This window comes from Oncorhynchus keta, chromosome 2, assembly GCF_023373465.1.
Source record: "Oncorhynchus keta strain PuntledgeMale-10-30-2019 chromosome 2, Oket_V2, whole genome shotgun sequence".
Classification (NCBI taxonomy): Eukaryota; Metazoa; Chordata; class Actinopteri; order Salmoniformes; family Salmonidae; genus Oncorhynchus; species Oncorhynchus keta.
The window spans coordinates 41,890,870-41,918,430 of NC_068422.1; the positions used below are offsets into that span (position 1 = coordinate 41,890,870).

General features: G+C 46.0%; 2 protein-coding genes across 2 annotated transcripts in view; both read right to left on the bottom strand.

Moving 5' to 3' along the window:
• The window catches only part of LOC118400476 (ras guanyl-releasing protein 3-like), a 41,398-nt gene extending 39,593 nt beyond the window's left edge, over positions 1–1,805 (bottom strand). Inside the window, exon 1 of the mRNA XM_035797391.2 lies at positions 1,295–1,805. The gene's annotated coding sequence lies outside the window, so the exon portion shown is untranslated. The remainder of the gene's footprint in view (positions 1–1,294) is intronic.
• An 11,797-nt stretch (positions 1,806–13,602) lies between these two features.
• The window catches only part of LOC118361335 (latent-transforming growth factor beta-binding protein 1-like), a 139,753-nt gene continuing 125,794 nt past the window's right edge, over positions 13,603–27,561 (bottom strand). The window contains exons 27-36 of the mRNA XM_052476912.1: positions 27,189–27,329; positions 26,038–26,199; positions 25,852–25,941; positions 23,606–23,734; positions 19,760–19,900; positions 19,375–19,548; positions 16,514–16,549; positions 16,249–16,374; positions 15,704–15,853; positions 13,603–14,787 (exon numbers count right to left, since the gene is read on the bottom strand). Of these exons, the coding sequence (XP_052332872.1) occupies positions 14,603–14,787; positions 15,704–15,853; positions 16,249–16,374; positions 16,514–16,549; positions 19,375–19,548; positions 19,760–19,900; positions 23,606–23,734; positions 25,852–25,941; positions 26,038–26,199; positions 27,189–27,329 (1,334 nt within the window). The 3' untranslated portion in view covers positions 13,603–14,602. The remainder of the gene's footprint in view (positions 14,788–15,703; positions 15,854–16,248; positions 16,375–16,513; positions 16,550–19,374; positions 19,549–19,759; positions 19,901–23,605; positions 23,735–25,851; positions 25,942–26,037; positions 26,200–27,188; positions 27,330–27,561) is intronic.

Below are 27,561 nucleotides of genomic sequence, written 5' to 3' on the forward strand. Positions count from 1 at the left end.
ATAGCTATTATATCATCAACTATTACACTAACTTAATTAAACTGCTATACTGTTTTAGCATCCTCTGTGTTGATTACACAAGGACAGCTTGTGTGCAAGATGTGTGATCATCTTCACTGTAGGTAAGTTGCCGCATCCCCCCACAACCCCCACATGTTAACTGCCTTTTCTTAAATTCATGTTCTTTTATAAATCTCAATGAGGCTGTCAAGGAGCCACCCCTCTGTGTTGTCATCTGCCACGCTTCAAACACGCCATGGGTGACACAGGGAAAAGCTAAATTTAATGTCTTGGACACACACACACATACAGTATGTATACTGATAAAAAAAATATAAACGCAACATGCAACAATGTCAAAGATTTTACTGAGTTACAGTTCAAAGAAGAAAATCTGTCAATTGAAATAAATAAATGAGGCCCTAATCTATGGATTTCACAATTGGGCAGGGGCGCAACCATGGGTGGGGAAGGCATAGGCCCACCCACTGGGGAGCCAGGTCCACCCACTGGGGAGCCAGGCCCAGCCAATCAGAATGAGTTTTTCCCCACAAAAGGGCTCTAGTACAGACAGAAATACTTCTTGACATGCCACACCTGTCAGGTGGATGGATTATCTTGGCAAAAGAGAAATGCTCACTAACAAGGGTATAGCAAGGATATAAACACATTTGTGCCCACAATTTGCGATACATTTGCTTTTTTTGTGCATATATGGAACATTTCTGGGATCTTTTTCTTCGGCTCATGAAAAATGAGACGAACAGTTGACACGTTTATATTTTTGTTCAGTGTACATCAACATGCACACACACTTTTTTTGTTACACAAGTTTTTACACAGACACACGCTCACAGCAAATACCACCTCACTTGCAACACTGCTTATCAGACCGGCCTTGAGGCTAAATTAAAGTAGTGCATCTCTCTATGTGCCCCAGACGCTGACACTCGGTCATATTTTTGGCAGAGTTATAAGTTACTGCAATGGTAGCAACTCATTTCCAGAGCTCATTAACAAACAAACGGGATTTCTCCCCGATTTTCTTTAGGAAACACATTGTCCAAAAACACCTGTTCCACCAACTTCTCTCAATCAAATATTTATCCTCCAACAACAGCACACCGCCTTCTTTTCCCGCCCGTCTCCCTGAAATCTCTACTCAACTTCAACATTCAGGTGAAAAGAGCCTTTGTTGATGTGCGTTATAGGTCAGTTGCTGAGTCTGACAGACACTGTGAGAGTCTCCAGTCTCAGCTGGAGCTGAATTTGCTGTGTAGCATATTGTTCTTACCTCTGTCTCTTCTTCGGTATGGCTTACTCTCAGTGAGACAGGAGTAGTTGAGTCCTGACTCTGGTCATGCTGTGGAAACTTTCCACTCAAGCTTAGGCAGCGGTGCTCTCTGACAGTGTGAGCGACTCTCGCTCTCAGCTGCACCAGAGAGGCTAAACAAAAACAGCGTGCTGTGCAGAGAAAGAAGCATGTGATCACAGCCCTCTGTGTCTGTGTGCCTGCTCTCTCTCGCTCTCTCTCTCTTTCTCTAGTGAACACTCTCTTGAACACATTCTCTTGAACACACTCCTTTTCTCTGTCTGTGCTCTACACTCTGAGCGCTCCCTCTTCTCTCTGAGCTCTGAGCGCTCCCTCTCCCTCTCTCACACACAAAAAAAGGATCCAAACATTTCAAAGGTCCCTGTATGCATGGCACTCAAGGGCTGAAACACACACACACACACACGCGCACGCACACACACACGCGCGCACACACACACACGTGCACACACACACACACACACACACACACACACACACACACACACACACACACACACACACACACACACACACACACACACACACACACACACACACACACACACACACACACACACACACACACACACACACACACACACACACACACACACCATCTCTCCTCTCTATCTCACTATCAATGCTCTTACACTTTCTCTCAGATCACTCCTCTCGCTCTTTGGGGCTGAGTCTGGTGCAGGCTCTCTCCCCACCTCATTACATTTGAAGCTATGTGAAGCAGTTCTGGCTGCAAGAGTAGAGTTGTATCAGCCAATCAAATACTTCCTCCATACATGAACTTAGGCATGCACACACATTTCAAGCATATTTTTCAAACACGTACGCAAGCAGGCATGCACACACACACAAACAAGCACACACACATGCCTGCCAATCACGTTGTCCCTTCACAGCCAATCTGTGTAATAATTCCACGTGGATTGGATTTGAGAAAGAGGGTCTGTTCTGTTCAAATAGGAGCTGTATAAATCAGATTAGATACTGCTGTCTTCCTTGCTATGGTGGGTTTACAGTCCAGACAAGACCTGTCTACTGCAAGTGGTTCTCAAAGCAAACTAACCTAACCCAGATACAGACGAGAGCTGTTAGTGATAGCCACTGACCTGTAGGGTGTTATAGGCTGTAGATTTTCTCTCCAATTCGATACGTCCTGATTAGGGGTGGCGAGCACTGATTGAAGTTACCTCGTTAGTCAGGATGTGTTACCCCTCTATGGAAAGATGACACTCCCACGAACACAATGGTGTTCACAAGCGTCTTGGGACTTGTCTGAAGTCGATACAGCTACACACTAATATGACCCCTCTGTGGAAAGGTGAGACCCTCACGAACACGTACATGTCGTTATTTTGCTCTAGGAAGCCCACAGGCCTCACAAGACTCGTCTGAAGGTCCCCCAGTACCAGTTGAAAAAAATGAATGGAAGTACTGTATAATAATGCCAACCCTTTTTTTTAATGTTTCCTGATCTTTCTTATATCTCTCAAATATAGGACAGACACTTCAGAACAAACTTCCTTTAGATTTTTTTTTGGGAAGGGGTCTTTTTGTTGTTCCCTGTATTGAATCTGTTATTCAATGCTCTTGGATGGGCTAATAGCAGTAAGGCCAAAACCAATTTTTCATTACATTTAAAAACATATATATTGTATATTTTTTATACTTCAAGGGGTCTTAAAATATAAAAAACTACGAGTTAGTCGCAGAGGCATACAGACAACAGTTCTGTAAATTGCAAAAGAGAGTCACAAATGTGTTGTTTGTTATTGTTGAATTCGCAAGGGAACAAGCATGACTTTTTGATCGGTGGTGATGCTTCTCAAGAGGCAGAGGACCTTGAGGGTTTAAAAACACTCATAGTACTTGTGCAGTTCAGAAATTGCCTTCGCGAAAGGTCTGTTACCTACATTAACGAGCTAAAAGGATCTCCCTCTTGAGACAAATTCCTTGTTTGTGTTGACACATAAAATGACTTACTGATCCCTAAACAAAAGTCTATCCAGAGAAGTCACCTCCCACTACAAGGTTTCAGTCTTTTTCCCCAGTGCCCAAAGACAGCGATGGGCAGAAAACGGGTTCTTTGTATCCGCTAATTCGTCATTATGAGAAAGGCCATACTACTGTGAGAAAGGCCATACTACTGTGAGAAAGGCCATACTACTGTGAGAAAGGCCATACTACTGTGAGAAAGGCCATACTACTGTGAGAAAGGCCATACTACTGTGAGAAAGGCCATACTACTGTGAGAAAGGCCATACTACTGTGAGAAAGGCCATACTACTGTGAGAAAGGCCATACTACTGTGAGAAAGGCCATACTACTGTGAGAAAGGCCATACTACTGTGAGAAAGGCCATACTACTGTGAGAAAGGCCATACTACTGTGAGAAAGGCCATATTGTGTCCTAAGTTGAAACAGAAAAATAAGAGAAAGAAAAAGCAGTTTCTTCTTGTGGGAGCCCTCCAGCCCATGAAGTCTCTGGTTGGGACTGGTTTATCTCCTAAACAAGATTTTGGATCAGATTTGTATGAACCCTTTGTTTCAGATGGGTTTGTGTCTCTGCAGAGTGGTGATGTTGTTAGGTAGCCTGTGAAGAAACAGTGAGACACTGGGGCAGCCCAGTCCTTCATTTTAGAGGGTGTTTTGTCTTTGTCTGACACATCAGCAACTGGTAACAGTGTTTTGGTTCAAGGCGTGGAGATGCATGGAAGTTCATTTGTATAATGTGGAACTCAAGTCTGATCTTGTTTCTGTTCCCGTGGTCATTGGAGTGAGGCCTAGCCTTCCTGTGAATGGGTTGTGACAAATAATGTCATTTGTAAGGTGCCCGAGTAAAGGAAACTGATGGGTTATCAGAGAAATACCCTAGAGTGTTCCCAGCATGAGCTGTTGTGTGTTATGTCTAAGACGATTGCCAAGAGCAAGTCTAGTTTTAAGGAGGCTGGGGAAATGGGATACCTAGTCAGTTGCACAACTGAATGCATTCTTCCGCATTTTAACCCAACCCAAATGAAGTGAAACATTTTTTTGCTCTTATAATTAAAAAAAAAATTGTTTAGGTGTAGGCAGGGCCATAAGTAAAAAGGTAAACTGGGATGTGACTAAATGATTCATCAGGGTGATTTTTCCACAAATAGACAGGTGTTGTCCTTTCCATGGCAGCAAAATCTTATCTAATTTGTCTAACTTTCTATTCAAATGTATTGTAGTGAGATCCTTTCTTTCTTTTGAGATATGAATACCAAGTATGTCCACTTTACTGTGGGACCATTTTTGGGTAAACTACATGGTAAACATTGTATTTTTAGAGCGCCAATACATAATTTGGTGCATTTATCATCATTTGGTTATAATCCAGAGAGGTTAGAAAAATTATCTAGATCCTCTATGAGGCTGTGCAGGGATCCAAACTGCGGATTTAAAAGAAAGCAACATGAATCGTCAGCGTACAATGACGCCCTGGATTTCTAGCTCCTATATATTATTTTTTGATCAGATTTTAATAGCTAACATTTCGATGGCCATAATAAATAAATATGCTTATAGTGGACAGCCTTGTTTTAATCCTCTTGACAATTTAATATTTTCTGAGAAGTAGCCATATTTATTATTTTGCAACTGTGATACTATATTTAACTTTAACCCATTGTATAAGAGATTCTCCAAAATTAAAATAGTCCAGGCATTTATATATAAATTCAAAGCCATCTATGAATATCAGGCCTGCTTTCTCAAATGGTATAATTCCTTTATTTCCTTTAAAAAACAATTTCGCCTAAAATGTTTTTGTTTTAAAGATGAGTATTGTATTGCATTGCCTCTAAAGGCACATTTAAAAGTGTCCCATATAATAAGGGGATCTGCTGTACCACTGTTATGTCAGAAAAGTTGGTTAGAAATGATTCTGTCCTATATATATATATTATTTGATGGTCCGACCGCATTCTGTCCCCTATCAACACTTTTTAAACTTTTGGTAGCAGGGAGAATGACATAAGAAAGTAGTCACGATGACTAGCTTGATTGAGCCTCCGCAATGTATATCTCACTAGGTCAGGATATTTAAGCCTCCATATATACACTAGTTCCAATATATCCATAATATTCATAATTTCCTTAAGTGTATGAGGTTGATAGTTTGTAGTGTGATTTCCATATGTTCGATTGAGGTACTTAAAACCAAAATTATAATATTATAATTGTAACTTTTATTCAACTAGGCAAGTCAGTTAAGAACAAATTCTTATTTACAATAACGGCCTACACCAGTCAAACCCGGACAAAGCTGGGCCAATTGTGCACCTCCCTATGGGACTCCCAATCATGGCCGGTTGTGATACAGCCTGGAATCGAACCAGGGTGTCTGTGGTGACGCCTCAAGCACTGAGATGCAGTGCCTTAGACTGCTGCGCCACTCGGAAGAGTCATGTATTGCCTGTAAGCTCGCTTTATATATATTTTCAAAGAAAAGTGGATCATCAATATTTGGATGATATAGATGAATGAGCCAAATGTGTTTATGGACCAATAACATATTTAAAAGGATTCACTTGCGTATCTGTTTGAACAGTTTGCACATTCAGATCAAAATGATTGTTAGTTAATATCATTACTCATTTTGAGTTTCTCTGCCCATGGGAGAAATATATTTTGCCACCCCAGTCCTTTTTCCATACAACTTAGTCTAAAGGTGTAGAATGAGTTCCCAGTAAACAATAGATATTATATTCCTTCTCTTTTAGCCAGGTAGACGGCTAAGCCATGACAATAATAACTAGCTATACTTATTTCACCATTTACCATAATGAGATACAAGTTTTGATTATACTTACCACCGCTTCCTGTTGAACGCGGAACGAGGGAGAGCTCAATTTGTTGTTTTGAAAGTGTATTCAAAAGTTTCTTGGTAGCTAGCTGCCTTTTGAGTTTGGATCCTGAGACACAGTTGCCGTCATCTGTGTGAATCCCACTTTAAGACCATTGATGGAAAGAGATAGGATGACCACCTCGTTCAGGGATGGGCAACTGGCCCTTTTGAAGGCCATTGGAACAAATTATTATTATTTATTTAAGTTGAGGTCTCAACTTACTGTTGCAATTTAGAATAGGGAAATACACAAGGTGCATTTTCGAAATTTGGTTGTGCATCAGCAGTTTTTATCATAATGTCAGTCACTGATAGTCACTTAATTAGCCCATGTCAGCTAAACATGTTTAGATTGGTAAATTAGTCTAGTGGTCAGCTATCTAAATTTAGTAATCATGGTCGAATTACTGGCAAGGGGGCCCCAACGATTTAGCAAGTAAAGAATGTAGTCTATTCCAGTATCCTGGTGGTGGTGAAAGAGGGATCATGAAACTACAAAAGTTGATTCTGGTAATACAATAATTTTCATTATTGAGAATCAAGACTGGAAAAAGTTTGGGATTTGCTCCCATCTTTCTACATCAGATTTATGTTTGACTATTTATTGATTGCAAAGAAGGAAAGATGTATATTCCCAAGTAGTGGAAATGGGGCGGCTGTGAAATACACATTGCTTTGCTCAGGGGCAATAAAGCGGATTTTGTCCAGTTGAGCTATAGAGCTGTAGTTATTAAAGATGCTGAGAAAGGTTAGGTAATAACTGAGGTGCATTGCCCAAATAGAACAATATATCGTCTGCATACAGAGATACACTACTCATTCCAGGGTTTTTCTTTATTTTTACTATTTTATATATTGTAGAATAATAGTGAAGATATCAAACTATGAAAGAACACACATGGAATCATGTAGAGACCAAAAAAGTGTTAAACAAATCAAAATATATTTTATATTTGAGATTCTTCAAATAGCCACCCTTTGCCTTGATGACAGCTTTGCACACTCTTGGAATTCTCTCAACCAGCTCCATGAGGTAGTCACCTGGAATGCATTTCAATTAACAGGTGTGCCTTGTTAAAAGTTCATTTGTGGAATTTATTTTCTTCTTAAATGTGTTTGAGCCAATCAGTTGTCTTGTGACAAGGTAGGGGGATATACAAAAGATAGCCCTATTTGGTTAAAGACCAAGTCCATACTATGGCAAGAACAGCTCAAATAAGGAAAGAGAAATGATAGTCCATCATTACTTTAAGACTTTGAAAGTTTCTTCAAGTGCTGTCGCAAAAACCATCAAGCGCTATGATGAAACTGGCTCTCATGAGAACCGCCACACGAATGGAAAACCCAAAATTGCCTCTGCTGCAGAGAATAAGTTCATTAGAGTTACCAGACTAAGAAATTGCAGCCCAAATAAATGCTCAAGTAGCAGACACATCTCAACATCAACTATTCAGAGGAGACTGTGTGAATCAGGCCTTCATGGTTGAATTGCTGCAAAGAAACCACTACTAAAGGACACCAATAAGAATAAGAGACTTGCTTAGATCAAGAAACACAAGCAATGGACATTAGACCAGAGGAAATTTGTCCTTTGGTCTGGAGTCCAAATTCGAGATTTTTTTCCAACCGCCGTGTCTTTGTGAGATGCGGTGTGAGTGAACTGATGATCTCTGCATGTGTATTTCCCACAGTAAAGCATGGAGGAGGAGGTGGTATGGTGTGGGGGTGCTTTGCTGGTGACACTGTCTGTGATTTATTTAGATTTCAAGGCCCACTTAACCAGCATGGCTACCACAGCATTCTGCAGCGATACGTCATCCCATCTGGTTTGCGCTTAGTGGGACTATCATTTGTTTTTCAACTCGACAAAGCAGCCAACAAGTGCTCAGCATATGTGGGAACTCCTTCAAGACTGTTAAAAAATAATTCCAGGTGAAACTGGTTGAGAGAATACCAAGAGTGTGCAAGGCTGTCATCAAGGCAAAGGGTGGCTACTTTGAAGAATCTCAAATATAAAATATATTTAGACTTTTTGGTTACTACATCATTCCATGTGTTTTCTTTCATAGTTTTGATGTCTTCACTATTATTATACAATGTAGAAAATAGTAAAAATAAAGAAAAACCCTGGAATGAGTAGGTGTGTCCAAACATTTGACTAGTACTGTAGGTTTATCTTTAGGAAACTTAACAAGGGCAAGACTAAAATGGTGCAATTCGACAAGAGAAGGGGTCCACTGCTGCATTTCAAACCCAACAGAACGCAGAACGCAGAACGCAACAGAACACATACAAACTATGAATTTACGAATGCAAACAGCGGTCCCTTACCATCTCCTGCTGGACTCAGTGTGAGGTTACTTCTGCCAAGAGTACAATCCTTAAATGTAGATCTACTTGGTTCAACTTATCCATCTGACACAGCTCTTCTCTTCTCTTCTCTTGCTCTTTAGCAGACTGCTCAGTGATACATGATTTAGGCTTTAGGGGCCCGATTCCGACTTAGGAAATTACTCCTTTCTTGGGCACGTCTTTCCTACGCACTTCTCAGTAGTTGGTATTCAGATTTACCTTATGAAGGTGCGTAACAGGCTTTGCAGGTGTGGTTCCCTTGCGCGAGCTGAGTAAATGTATTTCAACCACTGAAAACCCTCTCACTTTCTTGCTAACAGATTTTCTGTGGAGTTTTCATTCAATAGGGGTTTCAGTATATCTATCGTAAGCCATCCCTTTAAATAGGATGTACCTTTTAGTTAGAATTTTATCAACAGACTCAATAGAATATATTGAGGGAAAGGTTTCAGAATATTAATGAAAGAAAGCCATCTAAATATACACATATTCGTCTCTGTTTCAGCACCTATTGATAGATTTAAAAGTACTTTGATCTTGTGGATTATTCAGCGTTAGGAAAGTATTTATAAATCATAAAACAACAGGTATGGAGAGCATTTATGCAGGAAAGAAAAGCATTGCCACATTCCGTTCTTTAACACATGGTAATGTTGGAAATTAGTGTACATAGAATAATAAAAGGGAGAATAGTGTACAATAGTAAACTATAACCTTGTCTATTGCCTGCACTAACCGTGGTCCTTCTGTAGCTCAGTTGGTAGAGCATGGCGCTTGTAACGCCAGGGTAGTGGGTTCGATTCCCGGGACCACCCATATGTAGAATGTATGCACACATGACTGTAAGTCGCTTTGGATAAAAGCGTCTGCTAAATGGCATATTTACATTTACATTTACATGGAACTGTGTGATGACACAGCCAATTATTGTGCCATGGTTCAAACTGTTTGGTCTGGCTTGGTCTGCTGTTAGCTCCATAACGACTGAATCTTTTATTTATCAACTGTTAATAATGATCCTCAAACACATGGCCGTGGCGGCGTTTACAGAGGAAGTGAATTAAGGTAAATTAAACAATGTAATTAAATGGTATGATAATGTAGGCTATACCAACTGAAGGGAACTAACAGAAAATTGGCAGTGTGTTGTTATTAGGCCTACTGACAGTCGGTACTGAAAGTGGCATTTAACCGAGAAGAAATGGGAAACAGAGGAAGTTGGGGTAGCCTATAACTCCTTTCATGCAGTTGAATGGGTGGAATGTTATTCATATTTTTCATCACTTTTTTTTTTACAACGAAAATCCAGTGTTTCTATGTTAAATGCTTTCGTTATATTTCAGTCTTCTGTCATGTGTGTATAAAATGTAACATTGTGACACAAACTCAACATTTCATAAATGTCATCTCTATATATGACATGGTACATGTGTCGTCTTTTAAGTGCATAACAATGTGTGTGAGGTGTACACTTTTTTGTTTCAAAGTAGATTTGTTTAAGACTACCAAGAATCACTCTGTGTGACCCTGATTTACCCCACTGCAGTAAAAGGTTGACATTCGAGAATGCCCATCCCTGCATGTTAAAAGGCCAGACAATTTAACTTCTGCATAAAGCCACAGCATTTCATCAACTTTACTGTGGGAAAGTTTATATGTTGATATGCTTCAGTTGCTATATGACTGGTTTCACATTTGTCTCCAGCGATTTTAAGGTAATAACAAGTGTCATTTAGATATACAATTCCCTTATCCAAACGGATTTATCATTTACCTTGCACTTACCAAGTTGTAAATTACAGTGCATGGAGAATGCTGTAATTTCTCTCAGAAAAAAATTAAGTACAGTCTTGGCCAAAAGTTTTGAGAATGACACAAATATACATTTTCACAAAGTCTGCTGCCTCAGTTTGTAGGAGGCAATTTGAATATACTCCAGAATGTTATAAAGAGTGATAAGATGAATTGCAATTAATTGCAAAGTCCCTCTTTGCCATGCAAATAAACTGAATCCCCCAAAAACATTTCCACTGCACAAAATGACCAGCTGACATAATGTCAGTGATTCTCTCGTTAACACAGGTGTGAGTGTTGACGAGGACAAGGCTGGAGATCACTGTGTCATGCTGATTGAGTTTGAATAACAGACTGGAAGCTTCAAAAGGAGGGTGGTGCTTGGAATCATTATTCTTCCTCTGTCAACCATGGTTACCTGATAGGAAACTTGTGCCGTCATCATTGCTTTGCACAAAAAGGGCTTCACAATAAACCATTTATCGGATCAAGAACTTCAAGGAGAGCGGTTCAATTGTTGTGAAGAAGGCTTCAGGGCGCCCAAGAAAGTCCAGCAAGTGCCAGGACCTTCTCCTAAAGTTGATTTAGCTGCGGGGTCGGGGCACCACCAGTACAGAGCTTGCTCAGGAATGGCAGCAGGCAGGTGTAAGTGCATCTGCACGCACAGTGAGGTTAAGACTTTTGGAGGATGGCTTGGTGTCAAGAAGGGCAGCAAAGAAGCCACTTCTCTCCAGGAAAAACATCATGGACAGACTGATATTCTGCAAAAGGTACAGGGATTGGACTGCTGAGGACTGAGGTAAAGTCATTTTCTCTGATGAATCCCCTTTCCGATAGTTTGGAGCATCCGGAAAAAAGCTTGTCCGGAGAAGACAAGGTGAGCGCTACCATCAGTCCTGTGTCATGCCAACAATAAAGCATCCTGTGACCATTCATGTGTGGGGTTGCTTCTCAGCCAAGAAAGTAGGCTCACTCACAATTTTGCCTAAGAACACAGCCATGAAAAAAGAATGGTACCAACACATCCACCGAGAGCAACTTCTCCCAACCATCCAGGAACAGTTTGGTGACGAACAATGCCTTTTCCAGCCTGATGGAGCACCTTGCCATAAGGCAAAAGTGATAACTAAGTGGCTCGGGGGAACAAAACATCGATATTTTGCGTCCATGGCCAGGAGACTCCCCAGACCTTAATCCCATTGAGAACTTGTGGTCAAACCTCAAGAGGTGGGTGGACAAACAAAAACCCACGAATTCTGACAAACTCCAAGCATTGATTATGCAAGAATGGGCTGCCATCAGTCAGGATGTGGCCCAGAAGTAAATTGACAGCATGCCAGGGCGGATTGCAGAGGTTTTGAAAAAGAAGGGTCAACACTGCAAATATTGACTCTTTGCATCAACTTCATGTAATTGTCAATAAAAGCCTTTGACACTTATGAAATGCTTGTAATTATACTTCAGTATCCCATAGTAACATCTGACAAAAATATCTAAAGACACTGAAGCAGCAAACTTTGTTAAAATAAATATTTGTGTCATTCTCAAAACTTTTGGCCACAACTATACATACTTTTCCACTTGGAACCGGCAGGTTCGCTAGACCTTATTTATGGTTTCGTTGCGTGTAAAGCTGGTGGAATTATTAAGGAATTAAGTCAAGGTCAGAAGATACCATATCTGTAGACACACCTCCGCCACACCTTCATTTATTCCATCTCCACCCAAAATGAATAGCAGGTGAATAGCATACTATTCTCGAGTTCAAGGTCAGAATACGCAGAGAGAGAAGGGAATTACGTTCCATTTACGCACGCTTAACTCCGGTCGGAATCGGGCCCATGGGGACTAGAAAGATGGACTTTTTGACCTTGGAGGGACAAGTTAAAGTCAGCCCGAACCATTGGCTGAGCCTGAGCCGATCTATGTCCTGACATCAGAAAAGGTCCCATACACACAACAGGAACCAAGCCCTCAAAAACAACATGGGCTTAGCAGGGTAGGAAGTGATGTCACATTGAGGGTTTGGTGACTGAAAAAACATAATTGACATACTATTGGGGAGTACAGTACATAAGCATTAAACATACAATATTCTTAAAGTAGCAGTCTACAATGGTCAGGGAGGAAGTCAGCACACTATTACAGTTGAAGATTCTACAGAGTGGGCTTCCAATGTGATTGAGAGGCAACATGGGAAATGCCTCATCTCTTCCAAATGACCGAACAGGGGGAATTCTCGGGTTGCCACCCGGGTCGCTCTTTTGTTTGGCAGAAAGTATGGTCAAGCCTGGCGCTGGAGGTGCTAAGCTGAGTTTAATGCTGTTTGAGTCCCCCGTCAAAGGTTTCCGCTGTCCCCTTGTCACTGTGGGAAAGCCCCATCTGGGTAGCCAGCCAGGAGGAAGGCAACAGTAACGCTTAACATTTATTAACTAACTGGCTGTGGTGTTTTTACACTGGTCCTTGCTACTGTGCCATTCAGATCCTAGAGGTTATATCAGAGACACAATCACAAATACACAGATCTATAATAACCAGATCCAACCACTGAGCTTCAGCCATGTCACTGTTGGCCTATATTAAGAACAGCAGCAGGGAAACAAAATGATTGCTCAGGTTTACTACGATGTGTTGACATCAGAACTGTGGTCGCACTGTCTGTGTCAATGGAAAACATGACAGAGGGGACACTGGAACATGGGGCAATAGGGAGGGTGGGGAGAGACAGGCATGTGCTGAAATCCTCAAGATCTGCGAGCAACAAGAATGCAGCAACAACAGCAGCAAGGTCATTGGTAGTTGAAGCGACCTCGGCCTCTTTTCCTCTGATCAGAGGAGGGTCTTGACACTCTGGTGCCAATTCATATTTCTATAATGCAGAAAACATCATCTCTGACCGAGGTATTTCTCTGCTGATCAACCAGTCCATGTTAAGTGAAGTGTGTTCACCCTAACCCTGAGACTACACAGACTAATAATAGCGTTGGTCTGAGAGTTATATGGAGTGACCAAAACAATGACAATTAACAATATGTTATGAATTAACCATACGGAAACAGAGTGTTGGAAAGGTATGATAGAAAATATATTGATAGTAACAGTTGCAAACATGACCCATTTCTTTTGTGTCCATTGTGATCTAGCTTGTGTTATTGGACATGGGTCACATGACTGGTTCTAGGTACAGCTATTGAGCACAATGTGAATAGGTCTTTGTTGCTTCTAATAATAAGTTCCATCACATACCAGGGAGTATAAATATCACCATTTGTGATTTATTACCAGGGGTTTAATATACATCATAATATGAATATTCGTACAAGAGCTATTTTTCATGTACAAATTACAAATACATAAACTTGGTTTCTCAACTCTTCTGTTTAAATGTACAAAACTTATCCCACGGCTGTCCCATAGCAGCTTTGCAACCTGGAAAGACTTTTACACATTGCAGTAAAATGCAGAAAAAGGTTTCATTAAAGTATGAAAAAAATCTAGCAAAATGTCATAGAATTTTTGTTCAAAGAAATAAAACAATATCTCAAGAAAAAAACAAATGGTAGGGAATATGACTGCTCCACAGGGCAGGCAAGAAAAAAATACAATTAAAATGAAAACCTGCTATTGTCCAATGTCCAAGACACAGAGAAGTAGTTTTGTGTTTGCATTTATCATTAATACAAAAAAATGCCTAGAAAACAAGCTTATTCCAATGAATTTACATGAACAAAATGATATTACAGTAGTGTGCATACTGTATGTTTGTGTGAAGCCACGGAGCAAAGATCTTATGGCTGTCCATTCATGACCAGGCAGGCAGTCCTCCACAGCCACCGTACGGGGACGAGGACTGTGAGGAAGAGGGAGAACGGGGAGAGCAAAGGGACGGCTGGCCTCTTCACTGAATTAAATATCCACACACAAGGCGTTTTGGACTGGGTAGAAAATAAAACGTTATCCCCCAGTAAGAGTTCATAGGGTTTGTCGTTGCGTTAGGAGAGCGAAAGCCCCCTCTAGCGCGCATAAACTCCTTCTAATATAAAAAGTTACAAAAAACAAACATACATTTTATACAATGTTGTGTTTCTCCGTCACAAGGCACCACATAGTTGGTTAAATTGGATCTTCATCTCAAGTAAATGATTTTGTTGTTTTGTTTAGTGTGTTTTTATACAGTGCAGAATATATGGGCTTGGATTAAATAAGTGTGTTTTTAGTGTGTTGGGTGTCCCTCTACTACTGGCCATGGGGGCTCACTCCCTCTCTGTGCGCGATGCTGCTGCTGCTCCTCCTTGTTCCCTGGCCACGCAGTAGTTAGGCCGCTCAGAGGGGGTGTATCCTGGCAGGCACACACACTTGTAGGATCCTTCCGTGTTGATACATTTGGCGTTCTTGCAGAGGGACATCCGGTTGTTGAGCTCGGAACATTCATTCACATCTGTGAGAGTGAAGAGGGGTAATTAGGTTAGCACAGTCTACGTACACTCAGTGGACAGTTTATTAGGCACACCCATCTGGTACCGGGTCGTACCCCCTTTTGCCTCCAGAACAGCCTGAATTCTCCGGGGCATGGAAACATTGCTCAGTTGGTATCAAGGGACCTATAACATGCCGTTCTGCACACAACTGTTGTACTGCGCCGTAGCCTAGTGGTTAGAGCGTTGGACTAGTAACCAGAAGGTTGCAAGTTCAAACCCCTGAGCTGACAAGGTACAAATCTGTCGTTCTGCCCCTGAACAGGCAGTTAAGGCCGTCATTGAAAATAAGAATGTGTTCTTAACTGACTTGCCTGGTTAAATAAAGTAAAAATTAAAAAAAAAAAATGTTCCCTGTTTGTGACCGGCCTGTTAGCCTGCGCCATTCTCCTTCGACCTCTCGTTAACAAGCTGTTTTCATCCACAGGACTGCCGCTGACTGGATGTTTATTGTTAGTCGCCCCCATTCTCGGTAAACCCTACACGCATTCTCTAAGACCTAACGCTCAACTGGAGTTGAACATAAAGGGCGTGACCGTTGAGGAAGCTGAACTCTTAGGAGTAACATTGGACGATCAGTTACAATGGTCAAGTTGCTGTGAAGATGGGGAGAGGTACAGTGGGGCAAAACAAGTATTTAGTCAGCCACCAATTGTGCAAGTTCTCCCACTTAAAAATATGAGAGAGGCCTGTAATTTTCATCATAGGTACACTTCAACTATGACAGATAAAATGAAAAAAAAAATCCTGAAAATCACATTGTAGGATTTTTAATGAATTTATTTGCAAATTATGGTGGAAAATAAGTAGGAGATATGTACTATTTTCCTTCTAGTCTATTCAGTGTGTGTGTGTGTGTGTCCTCCAACCATGTCTTACCCACACACGCCATGCGGGACATATCCAGGGTGTACCCGTCAAAGCAGTCGCAGGTGTAGCCCTCCTGTACCCGCACGCAGCGCCCGTTCTCACAGCCGTTCAGAATGCCACACTCTTCCGCTCTCAGGCCCTCAAACGCGTCGTACGCGACTGCAGGACGGGGGCAGGGAATGAGCTGTTTCATTAATCCAAGTCAGATGAAGCTATAATGAATGATAATTTTTGAATGTGGTGTAATGATGATTTAAAAATCCTCTACATTTAACTAGCTTGACTAGATAAACTAATCAATAATTAATCATCTCTTTTATGTTCTTGGAGGACCTTGGTTACACTGAAAATACAGAATACCATCTGTGCCTACCAACTGAAAACAATTTGTGGTCATGGCGTGTAGTATTTCATGTGGACACAAGATGGCAGAAAAGAGCTATCATTGAGAGAATAGGCAGCCTGTCCCAAGCTCCCCATGCCATATCCCCTCTCTCTGCATGTTTCAGCTTCATCAGTGTGTTGTACAGTGTGGTGGGGACTGGTTCACTCACTCTCCTCATCCTCGTACAGGGGCAGGGCACCAGGCTGGTCGGGGCGAGGTTCATAGTCCAAGTTGACCTCATACTCCTGGATGGGATCAGCCACAAGGGCATCGCGACCATACGGACGCCCCTGTCCTGAGACAGAGAGAGAGAGAGAGAGAGAGAGAGAGAGAGAGAGAGAGAGAGAGAGAGAGAGAGAGAGAGAGAGAGAGAGAGAGAGAGAGAGAGAAACTCCCTGGCACGTTCAGAGAGTCCTCTGTCAGAGGAGAGAAACTGAGACATGGCACGTTACACATGGAGGCATAGTCCTCTGTCAGAGAAGGAGAGAAACTGAGACATGGCCCTCAGAGAGAGAGAGAGAAACTGAGACATGGTCCCCTCAGAGAGAGAGAGAGAGAAACTGAGACATGGCCCTCAGAGAGAGAGAGAGAAACTGAGACATGGCCCTCAGAGAGAGAGAGAGAGAAACTGAGACATGGCCCTCAGAGAGAGAGAGAGAGAAACTGAGACATGGCCCTCAGAGAGAGAGAGAGAGAGAAACTGAGACATGGCCCTCAGAGAGAGAGAAGAAACTGAGACATGGCCCTCAGAGAGAGAGAGAGAGAAACTGAGACATGGCCCTCTGAGACAGAGAGAGAGAGAGAGAGAAACTGAGACATGGCCCTCATGGAGAGAGAGAGAGAGAAACTGAGACATGGCCCTCAGAGAGAGAGAGAGAGAGAGAAACTGAGACATGGCCCTCAGAGAGAGAGAGAGAGAGAGAGAAACTGAGACATGGCCCTCAGAGAGAGAGAGAGAGAGAGAGAGAGAGAGAGAGAGACTGAGACATGGCCCTCAGAGAGAGAGAGAGAAGAGAGAGAGAGAGAGAAACTGAGACATGGCCCTCAGAGAGAGAGAGAGAGAGAGAAAGAGAAACTGAGACATGGCCCTCAGAGAGAGAGAGAGAAACTGAGACATGGTCCTCAGAGAGAGAGAGAGAAACTGAGACATGGCCCTCAGAGAGAGAGAGAGAGAGACTGAGACATGGCCCTCAGAGAGAGAGAGAGAAACTGAGACATGGCCCTCAGAGAGAGAGAGAAACTGAGACATGGCCCTCAGAGAGAGAGAGAGAGAGACTGAGACATGGCCCTCTGAGACAGAGAGAGAGAGAAACTGAGTCATGGCCCTCAGAGAGAGAGAAACTGAGACAGAGAGAGAGAGAGAGATGGCCCTCAGAGAGAGAGAGAGAGAGAAGGGAGAGAGACTGAGACATGGCCCTCAGAGAGAGAAACTGAGTCAGAGAGAGAGAGAGAGAGAGAGAGAAGGAGAGAGACTGAGACATGGCCCTGAGAGAGAGAGAGAGAGAGAGAGAGAGAGAGAGAGAGAGAGAGAGAGAGAGAGAGAGCCCTCAGGGAGAGAGAGAGTCTTCTGAGAGAGAGATGGCCCTCAGGGAGAGAGAGAGTCTTCTGAGAGAGAGAGAGAGGGAGAGAGGAGACTGAGACACAGCTCTCTGAAACAGAGATGTAGCCCTGTGACCACAGCTGAGATCAGGAGCTAGAGAATGCACGTGATGCTGGGCGCTATTTACAATGTACACATAAAGACATGACAAGAAAACATGACAAAAACCTACTACGTTTGATCAACACAACACGTTTCTGTGATTTATAAGAACTGAAGATTATTCAAATTTCAACACAAGGTTTTTCAAAGTAATTACATTGCCATCATCACTTGGCTTAGTAGCCAGGGGATACTTGACTGAACCGAATAGTCAGGTTGTGACTAGCGGCCCACTTCCCTCCTGAACGTGGTGGCGTTCAACACACACCACAGCACGACACCTGCTCTGAGGTCCCTCCTCATTGGTCACTGTACTGTGGGAACCTAAACCAGAGTCTTTCATCTGCACGCCATGGCCAGCCATCCCCGACAGCCCCCTGCTAATCCCACGCACCTGCTGGCCTCTGTTCGCTCCCACAAGAACGTCTACACAGGAAACGCATCAGAGAGGGACCGCAGAGCGGTCTGGATGGGCCTGATGAGAACAAACCGACTGTGTGTTCTGTCCTCTCTGCGAAGAGCAGCGGGTGAGCACCTGCATCTCAGTCAGGATTAAGGATCCGAGTGGGGACCATGTTGGCCGACGTTGGACAAGAAGTCTTAAGTGGAACTCCAAAGGGTGTTCGTTGAAAACCTGATGAGGTGCTCTCTGTTTACAAGTGGCCCGGACGTGCAACTTTGACATTTCTGTCAATGTTTCTCAATGACGTAACAAAAACGGATTTTATAAAGAGAGTGTGCAACTGTCATAGCTGTAGGCCTATGTTGCACAGCTGCAACGTTCCTGGAGAGCTCTCGTGACTTAACCGGGCCCACTAAACTGTCGGTTCAACATCACTCTCACATGAAGCTACGAATTCCTAGTCAAACTGCTGGGAAATCACTCAACATTTAAATATCCCCAACTCCACCAGTTCCATCTTCCAGTAGGTTGGAATAACAGTCTTATTTTATCGGAGGGAGGGAAAGGATCCAGTTCAGAGCCCTGAGGACTGTCCCCACATGTTCCAGTCCACAGGTCCCCATAATGCACACTGCAGCCATCTGCCCTGGCAGCATGGTGAGGACATGCATCAGAGACCAGACCTCCCTGCCTAGACACACTCCAGGATAAGGGAGGCGAGGAAACAGGAAAGGGGTGTGGGGGGGGTAAAGGATAGAAGATAGGCCCCAGGCAGGCTAGATCTCAGAGGCTCCAGGAGACAGGAGCATTAGCAGGCAGCTGGCAGACTCCAAGCCTAATGAGGTGTCACTAGTCCTGGGTCTGATGTCTGAGAGGCCCTGGCCCGTCTGGTTTAAGGACTGACCAACATCATCACTCTGAGACCAGCTGAAATATACTGTCTGGGGTTCTATATTATATCGCACACGAGACTAGATGACGAAGCATCTGCCTCAAATGAATGACTCTACGTATATGAAGAAATGACTCTTAAGATCTCTGAATGTTAAGTGTTCATAGCAGGACAGTGTAAACACAGTGTATTCACTCCAAAGATAATGGATCGTAATAGGTCAAGGACAAAGCCATTATAACAGTAGAGTTGATAGATGGACATGAGTGCTGGTGTGGAAGGGTTGTAATTGTTGAACCTGTGTTCTTCAGGGGGCAAAGGGCACAGTCCATGCCCCAGGCCTCTCCATGCAGACAGCAGCACTCTGTGAAGGTGGTCTTTCTGTTGGCTAGGGGCTTGGTGCAAGTCTTCCGGGTGCCCGTTACCGTCTGCCAGCAAATACCCTGGTAGTCAGTCTGCACCGAGTGTTGCTCTGCAACAGACACGTTACATCTCAGTCACAACCATTACCTCACTATCAGAGGCACACTACGACTACGACTACGACTACGACTACGACACGGCAAGGCATGCAATCGCCATGAGAAAGACGTCAACAGAATAACAGAACACGTTTTCAAAGAACAGAGACAGTACGAGAGGATGCTTCTATTTTTGCACCCAGGCTCTTTGAGGGTTCTTACCAGCCACTTCAGGGGCGATCACGCAGCGCTTGTTGTCAGAGTCCAACACCATGGGGCGGGTACAGAAACACATGTAGGAGCCCTGTGTGTTCAAACACTCTCCCCCCACACAGCTCGACTCATCCTGACACTCATCGATGTCTGCAGGGGGGGAGAGGAAGGGAGAGAGATGGAGACCAAGATGTCAAGAGGCCCCGTTGGGAGTTCTGTTCGTCTCACAGGCCCGATTCTCAAGGGAAACGCACCGGAACACTTCACTTGGATATTCCATCTGTAGATGCTCAACCGACTGTCTGACGTTTTCAACTAACTATCTACTAACCCCAGCCCTTATCCTAACCCTAAAACTGAACCCCTACCCTTATTCTAAACCGAACCCGAGCTGTAACCGTAGTTGCTTATCAACAGTTTGTTAATAGTATGTGCATCTGTAGAGCATCTACGGATGGGCTATCCGCAGTATGCAAATAAAGTGTGACCAAATGCACATGCCCCGGCAGGCACGACGGGCCCGTTCACACTCAGTCACCTGTCCAATTAAGGATCCACTCACATCAAACGGTGTCCCGCATGCTTGCTCCTCGGTAAAACACTTCAGGTTAACTTGAATTGAGGAGGAATCAACCCACTCAGAACATGACTAACAAACCAACTGCATTTTCTTCATCGCATCGATGAGAGTTCCAACCTGTTTCCCCCCGTGTCCGTGAAAACGTCTGTTGCAGAGAGAGACGAGCGGCGCAGTTTCTGTGAATTCTAGGTGAACTAATACAGCTTCAAGGGGATTATTTTGCATACATTTAGAAAAAATAAACCTGTTATTTGGATTGTAACTCAGTCCCAACTGAAATCCCATGTATTTCTGAAATATACAGCCACAGTGAACACATTAGATACACATCAGGCCTGTGGTTTCATAATTACTGAGGAAATGATATATATATTTTTTAAACTCAATGGTTTCATCCATCCAGACATTGAACTGAAATACACATCCACTTGATATTCTACACTTTCAAAAATAACCCTCCATCCCCTTTTTAAAAATATCCCATATAGAGCACGGCTCCAGGGCTGGTGGTGGTAGTGGTTAGTTTCTCTAGTCCACGCGTAACGGGGTAAAACCAGGACCGTCCAGGGTAAAATGCCAAACCTCCGCTGGACCCTCCGCCCCAATCTCAGCCTGTCCAAATAATCAAATGCAAATGTGATGGAACTCCGCAGACGGCCCCACGGGCACTCCACTGCTGCCGACCAGGGGGTGCGGTGTGGGGCCAGGGGGTGCGGTGTGGGGCCAGGGGTGCGGTGTGGGGCCAGGGGGTGCGGTGTGGGGCCAGGGGTGCGGTGTGGGGCCAGGGGGTGCGGTGTGGGGCCAGGGGGTGCGGTGCCAGGGGTGGGGCCAGGGGGGGTAGGGGTGTGTAAATGGGGGCGGTGTGGGGCCAGGGGGTGTGTGGGGCCAGGGGTGAGTGTGGGGCCAGGGGGTGCGGTGTGGGGCCAGGGGTGCGGTGTGGGGCTGGGGCCAGGGGTGCGGTGGGGCCAGGGGCGGTGTGGGGCCAGGGGTGCGGTGTGGGGCTAGGGGTACGATGTGGGGCTAGGGTACGAGGGGTGGGTACAATGTGGGGCTAGGGTACAATGTAAGCTAGGGGTACAATGTGGGGCTAGGGGTACAATGTGGGGCTAGGGGTACGATGTGGGGCTAGGGTGCGATGTGGGGCTAGGGGTGCGGTGTGGGGCTAGGGGGGCAGGGTACTATGTGGGGCTAGGGGTGCGATGTGGGGCTAGGGGGATGTGGGGCTAGGGTACGATGTGGGGCTAGGGGTGCGATGTGGGGCCAGGGGTGCGGTGTGGGGCTAGGGGGTGCGGTGTGGGGCTAGGGGTGCAGTGTGGGGCCAGGGGTGCGGTGGGGCCAGGGGTGCGGTGTGGGGCCAGGGGTGTGGTGTGGGGGCCAGGGTGCGGTGTGGGGCCAGGGGGTGCGGTGTGGGGCCAGGGGGGTGTGGGGCCAGGGGTGCGGTGTGGGGCCAGGGGGTGCGGTGTGGGGCCAGGGGGTGGGGCCACGGTGTGGGGCCAGGGGGGCCAGGGGGTGCGGTGTGGGGCCAGGGGTGCGGTGTGGGGCCAGGGGGTGCGGTGTGGGGCCAGGGGGTGCGGTGTGGGGGTGCGTGGGGCCAGGGGTGCGGTGTGGGGCCAGGTGGGTACGGTGTGGGGCCAGGGTTACGGTGTGGGGCCAGGGGTGCGGTGTGGGGCTAGGAGTACGATGTGGGGCTAGGGGTACGGGGTACAATGTGGGGGCTGTGGGGGGTACAATGTGGGGCTAGGGGGATGTGGGGCTAGGGTGCGATGTGAGGCTAGGGGTGTGATGTGGGGATAGGGGTGCGATGTGGGGCTAGGGGTATGATGTAGGGCCAGGGGGTGAGATGTGGGGCTAGGGGTACGATGTGGGGCCTAGGGGTACGATGTGGGGCTAGGGAGATGTGGGGCTAGGGTGCGATGTGGGGCCAGGTGGGGCTAGGGGGTGCGTGTGTGGGGCTAGGGAAAGGCGATGTGAGGCTAGGGGTGAGATGTGGGGCTAGGGGTGCGTGTGGGGCTAGGGTTACAATGAGTATGATGTGGGGCAGGGTGCGATGTGGGGCTAGGGGTGCGATGTGGGGCAGGGTGCGATGTGGGGCTAGAGGGTGCGGTGTGGGGCTAGGGGGCGTGTGGGACTAGGGGTGTGATGTGGGGCTAGGGGTGTGATGTGGGGCTAGGGGTGAGATGTGGGGCTAGGGGAGGTAAATAGTGAGGTGGGGCTAGGGGTGCGATGTGGGGCTAGGGGGCGTGTGGGGCTAGGGGGTGCTAGGGAGGATGTGGGGCTAGGGGTGAGATGTGGGACTAGGGGGTGATGTGGGACTAGGGGGTGATGTGGGGCTAGGGGGTGCGGTGTGGGGCTAGGGGTATAAATAGGGTGCTATGTGGGCTAGGGGTGCGATGTGGGGTAAGGGGCGGTGTAAATAGGGTGCGATGTGGGGCTAGGGGTGCGATGTGGGGCTAGGGGTGCGATGTGGGGCTAGGGATGAGATGTGGGGCTAGGGTGAGATGTGGGGCTAGGTGCGGTGTAGGGCTAGGGTGAGATGTGGGGCTAGGGGTGCGATGTGGGGCTAGGGGTGCGATGTGGGGCTAGGGGTGCGATGTGGGGCTAGGGGTGCGGTGTGGGGCTAGGGGTGCTAGGGATGAGGGCTGGGGGTGCGATGTGAGGCTAGGGGTGCGATGTGGGGCTAGGGATGAGATGTGGGGCTAGGGGGCCTAGGGGTGCGATGTGGGGCTAGGAGTGCGGTGTGGGGCTAGGGGTGCGATGTGGGGCTAGGGGTGCGGTGTGGGGCTAGGGTTGCGATGTGGGGCTAGGGTTACGGTGTGGGGCTTGGGGTGCGGTGTGGGGCGAGGGGTGCGGTGTGGGGCCCGGCAGAAGGCCAGGGTCCATCCAGTTTGACCGGATTGGTAGTTTGGGCGTGCTGCCTGAGCCTGCTGGGATTGGCCCCTAGGTCACTGCAGTCTGGCCTTGTGTCACCCCCAGTGTCCCGTGTCCCCACCCTGCCTCTCACCCTGCTCTGACCCCCACCTAACCCAGGGAGGGGACCCACTCTACACACCTTGGCCCAGCCAGCCATCACACACAGGCTGTGGTACAGTAGCACTAACTGCTTTTAATGTGCACGGACAGTTTAATGACACAGGGCTGTGGAAATGGTATATTAGTAGGCTGAGGGCTATCGATTCCAATTTTTTAATTGTTGCAAAAAAACAGCATGTTGTGAGTAAATCAAGTATGTTTGGGCTGAATTAACACTAACTAATGTGAATGACCTGCCCACTGACCTCTGCACTGCAGCTTGACCTCGTCGTAGTACAGGCCAGTCTTACAGTAACACTCGTAGCTCCCTGGGCTGTTGAGGCAGAAACCATCCTTACAGATCTCCTGGCCAAACAACGCACATTCATCTGCATCTGGGAGGGAGAGGACAACCGTGGTTTCTTAGTAACAGCACGCACGCCCACACACACACACACACACACACACACACACACACACACACACACACACATTTTCAATGCATCTCTTACCATTTAGACAACAATGTAATCATGCAGTTACTTCCCCGCTGAATCTGAGGGAACACCAATACCACTCAACGGGAATATACAGGTCCAGTATTCAAACCGTCTCTACTCTTTATGTTTACAGAAAGGGGAGACCAACTCAAAGGTTTAATGAGATGCAAATCCGGAGAGGCGTAGAGAAAACCTCTATCAACAAACAGTTCTGCGTTTCAGTACTCTACTCTTCCTTCGGTTGGGCGTTGGTGTTTGCAACTGAGACCAATAATCAGCCATGCAAACAGGTTGACTAATTGAAAACATATCCAGACGTGTCTGAACGTGAACGTGTCTGGCAACTCGCCTTCCCAGCCCGTCTCAGTCTCTCTCTCGGAATATACCACATTCACTTGCTGCCGGCCCCTCTCTACCAGACTCCCCTTGCTGTAATAAATGACATGATTGAATTAAGGCTGTTGGTTCGATGAATTAGCTTTCGCGCCAGGTGAACAATCTAGGCTTGAAGGGGCTGGGAGAGGAGAGGGAGAGAAGAGGACAGAGGGAGAGAAGAGGACAGAGGGAGAGAAGAGGACAGAGGGAGAGAAGAGGACAGAGGGAGAGAAGAGGACAGAGGGAGAGAAGAGGACAGAGGGAGAGAAGAGGACAGAGGGAAAGTAGAGGACAGAGGGAGAGAAGAGGACAGAGGGAAAGAAGAGGACAGAGGGAGAGAAGAGGACAGAGGGAGAGAAGAGGACAGAGGGAGAGAAGAGGACAGAGGGAGAGAAGAGGGAGGGAGAAGAGGACAGAGGGATAGAAGAGGGAAAGAAGAGGACAGAGGGAGAGAAGAGGACAGAGGGATAGAAGAGGACAGAGAAGAGGACAGAGGGATAGAAGAGGACAGAAGAGGGAGAGAAGAGGACAGAGGGAGAGAAGAGGACAGAGGGAGAGAAGAGGACAGAGGGAAAGTAGAGGACAGAGGGAGAGAAGAGGACAGAGGGATAGAAGAGGACAGAGGGAGAGAAGAGGACAGATGGAGAGAAGAGGACAGAGGGAGAGAAGAGGACAGAGGGAGAGAAGAGGACAGAGGGAGAGAAGAGGATAGAGGGAGAGAAGAGGACAGAGGGAGAGAAGAGGACAGAGGGAGAGAAGAGGACAGAGGGAGAGAAGAGGACAGAGGGATAGAAGAGGACAGAGGGAGAGAAGAGGACAGAGGGAGAGAAGAGGACAGATGGATAGAAGAGGACAGAGGGATAGAAGAGGACAGATGGATAGAAGAGGACAGATGGATAGAAGAGGACAGAGGGATAGAAGAGGACAGAGGGAGAGAAGAGGACAGAGGGAGAGAAGAGGACAGAGGGATAGAAGAGGACAGAGGGAGAGAAGATGACAGAGGGATAGAAGAGGGCAGAGGGATAGAAGAGGACAGAGGGAGAGAAGAGGATAGAGGGAAAGTAGAGGACAGAGGGAGAGAAGAGGACAGAGGGAGAGAAGAGGACAGAGGGATAGAAGAGGACAGAGGGAGAGAAGAGGACAGAGGGAGAGAAGAGGAATGATGGATAGAAGAGGACAGAGGGATAGAAGAGGACAGAGGGAGAGAAGAGGACAGAGGGAGAGAAGAGGACAGAGGGATAGAAGAGGACAGAGGGAGAGAAGATGACAGAGGGATAGAAGAGGACAGAGGGAGAGAAGAGGACAGAGGGAAAGTAGAGGACAGAGGGAGAGAAAGGAGAAAGGGAAAAAAGCAGGAGAGAGGGGAGAGGAGAAGATGTGGAGGTCATATGTCTCCAGACATCTAAAGCTGGTATTTCTGCTCTGTGATTCCAAGGCTGAGATTCAGAGACCACAGACAGGGACACACACGTAAACAAACACTTACACGACAAGAGCACAGACACAAGCCATTCAAAATCGTGGGGTTTGTTGCGACCTCATTATCTGATTCATGAGGTTCTCACAGCATTCTCTGAACACTACCGTTGTGAGCCAAGGCTCCGCTCAGCCTATACTGGGTCTCTGAGTTCACATACCTTTATAACTCTCGGCTGCGGTCACTCCGAACACAGCGTCACCAGTGGGTACATTGCCTCTCCCAGCTGGACACATCTGGGAAAACTGATCTGTCGAAGAGATAGACAAGAATATGTGTAATAAGTAGTGTGTGTGTGTGTGGATATAATACGGGTGTCTGTGTGTTCATGTGTGTGCTTCCTCACCAGTGCCCTGGACGGGGCAGGGGTGCACCTCACAGTTGTCCCCCCAGCCTGCCCCCAGCGTACAGCAGCACTCCTCCATGGTGACACTACTGGTCAGCACGTTCTCACACAGGTTCTCATCATTGAGGTTGTAGTAACACTCCTTCCTCTCTACTGACGAGGCTGGGGCAAACAGGGGAGAAGAAACATGGTTACACATGAATAGATCAACAATAAGTGTTCAGTAATATTTGCAGTTGTGGGCGTGAAGGAGTAACGTTTTTTTCTGAGAGCTAAAAATGGGTTAACCCAGGAGGAATGAGACTCTCTCGTAAACTGGGACAATTCCAGCCTGATGGAGAGATGGGCCACATGATGACTGTGATCTGGGTCTTCGCACTGCTTTAATGATATACCTGGAGAGAAGAGAACAACCCCCCCCCTATCTCCATCTCCTCTCCTTGGTTTCCCCCAAACCCTCCACATGCACGTACGCACATGAACACACACACACACACACACACACACACACAGCGGTGTCTTTATCACAGTTTTGTGATCTGTAAATGCCTCTGACAATTAGAGATTACCAGAGATTCATATCTAATTGCCCATTCTCAGAAAAACAGCTTTTATTGCTTCAACATGGAAATGGCTTTTTTTTTTTACATTCTTCTAAAGCAATCCTACTATTACGTAACGTCTGTGGTTGTGAGCACAGAACATGCTCTAATTCCTAACATTATATAATGATAAACTATCCTCCTTAAATATTTGGGAGTGTTCTCAGAGGTGAGAGAACATACCTGAGGTCATCGGGTTAAGTCTGACAAGGAGCCCAGGTTAATGTTGAGCTTTGGGACCTAAAGCCCTGTATTATACAGTATATCCATCAGACAGACAAGACACACCGTTGGCTCTGTTTCTCATTAGGGTTTTACACTGAGGCAAAGACAGAGGAGGCCCCTAACCCGCGGCTGTGTTGTTAAACAGAGCCAGGCCCCCTCATTCATCAGAGCACCACTCCCCTCAAATGAAACTCCAAGCTATTAAAGGTTAATATTGTCCTCTGAGACAATGCGCTACCACTCGATGTTCAATATTTAAAATGAAACATTTAAAACTGTGCTTTATATAAGCTTAATTTCTCTTCAGGCAATGTGTGGGGTCACCTGTGGGAGCGGGACTGCACTTGGCGGTCATCTGGTTGTACTCCTGGTCCTCGTCGGAACACATACACAGGAACGAGCCCTCCACGTTCTCACACAGGGCCTCGCCACACACACCGCTCAGCAATTCACACTCATTCACATCTGCAGGGAGAACACAACACCTTGGTTAGCGGTTAGCACTAATGAGCATAGTCACAGGATGCATCTTATTTACATAACATCTCACATATTTGGCATGTGTGGTTTCATTCACAAGACAAGTAGCTAATAAAGATACATTAAGATACTAAGTGGTGTACTGTATGGGGAGCTGGTGATATACTCTTGGAAATAGATTTTTTCTTAAACAAAACACTCAATGTTTTCAAAATCA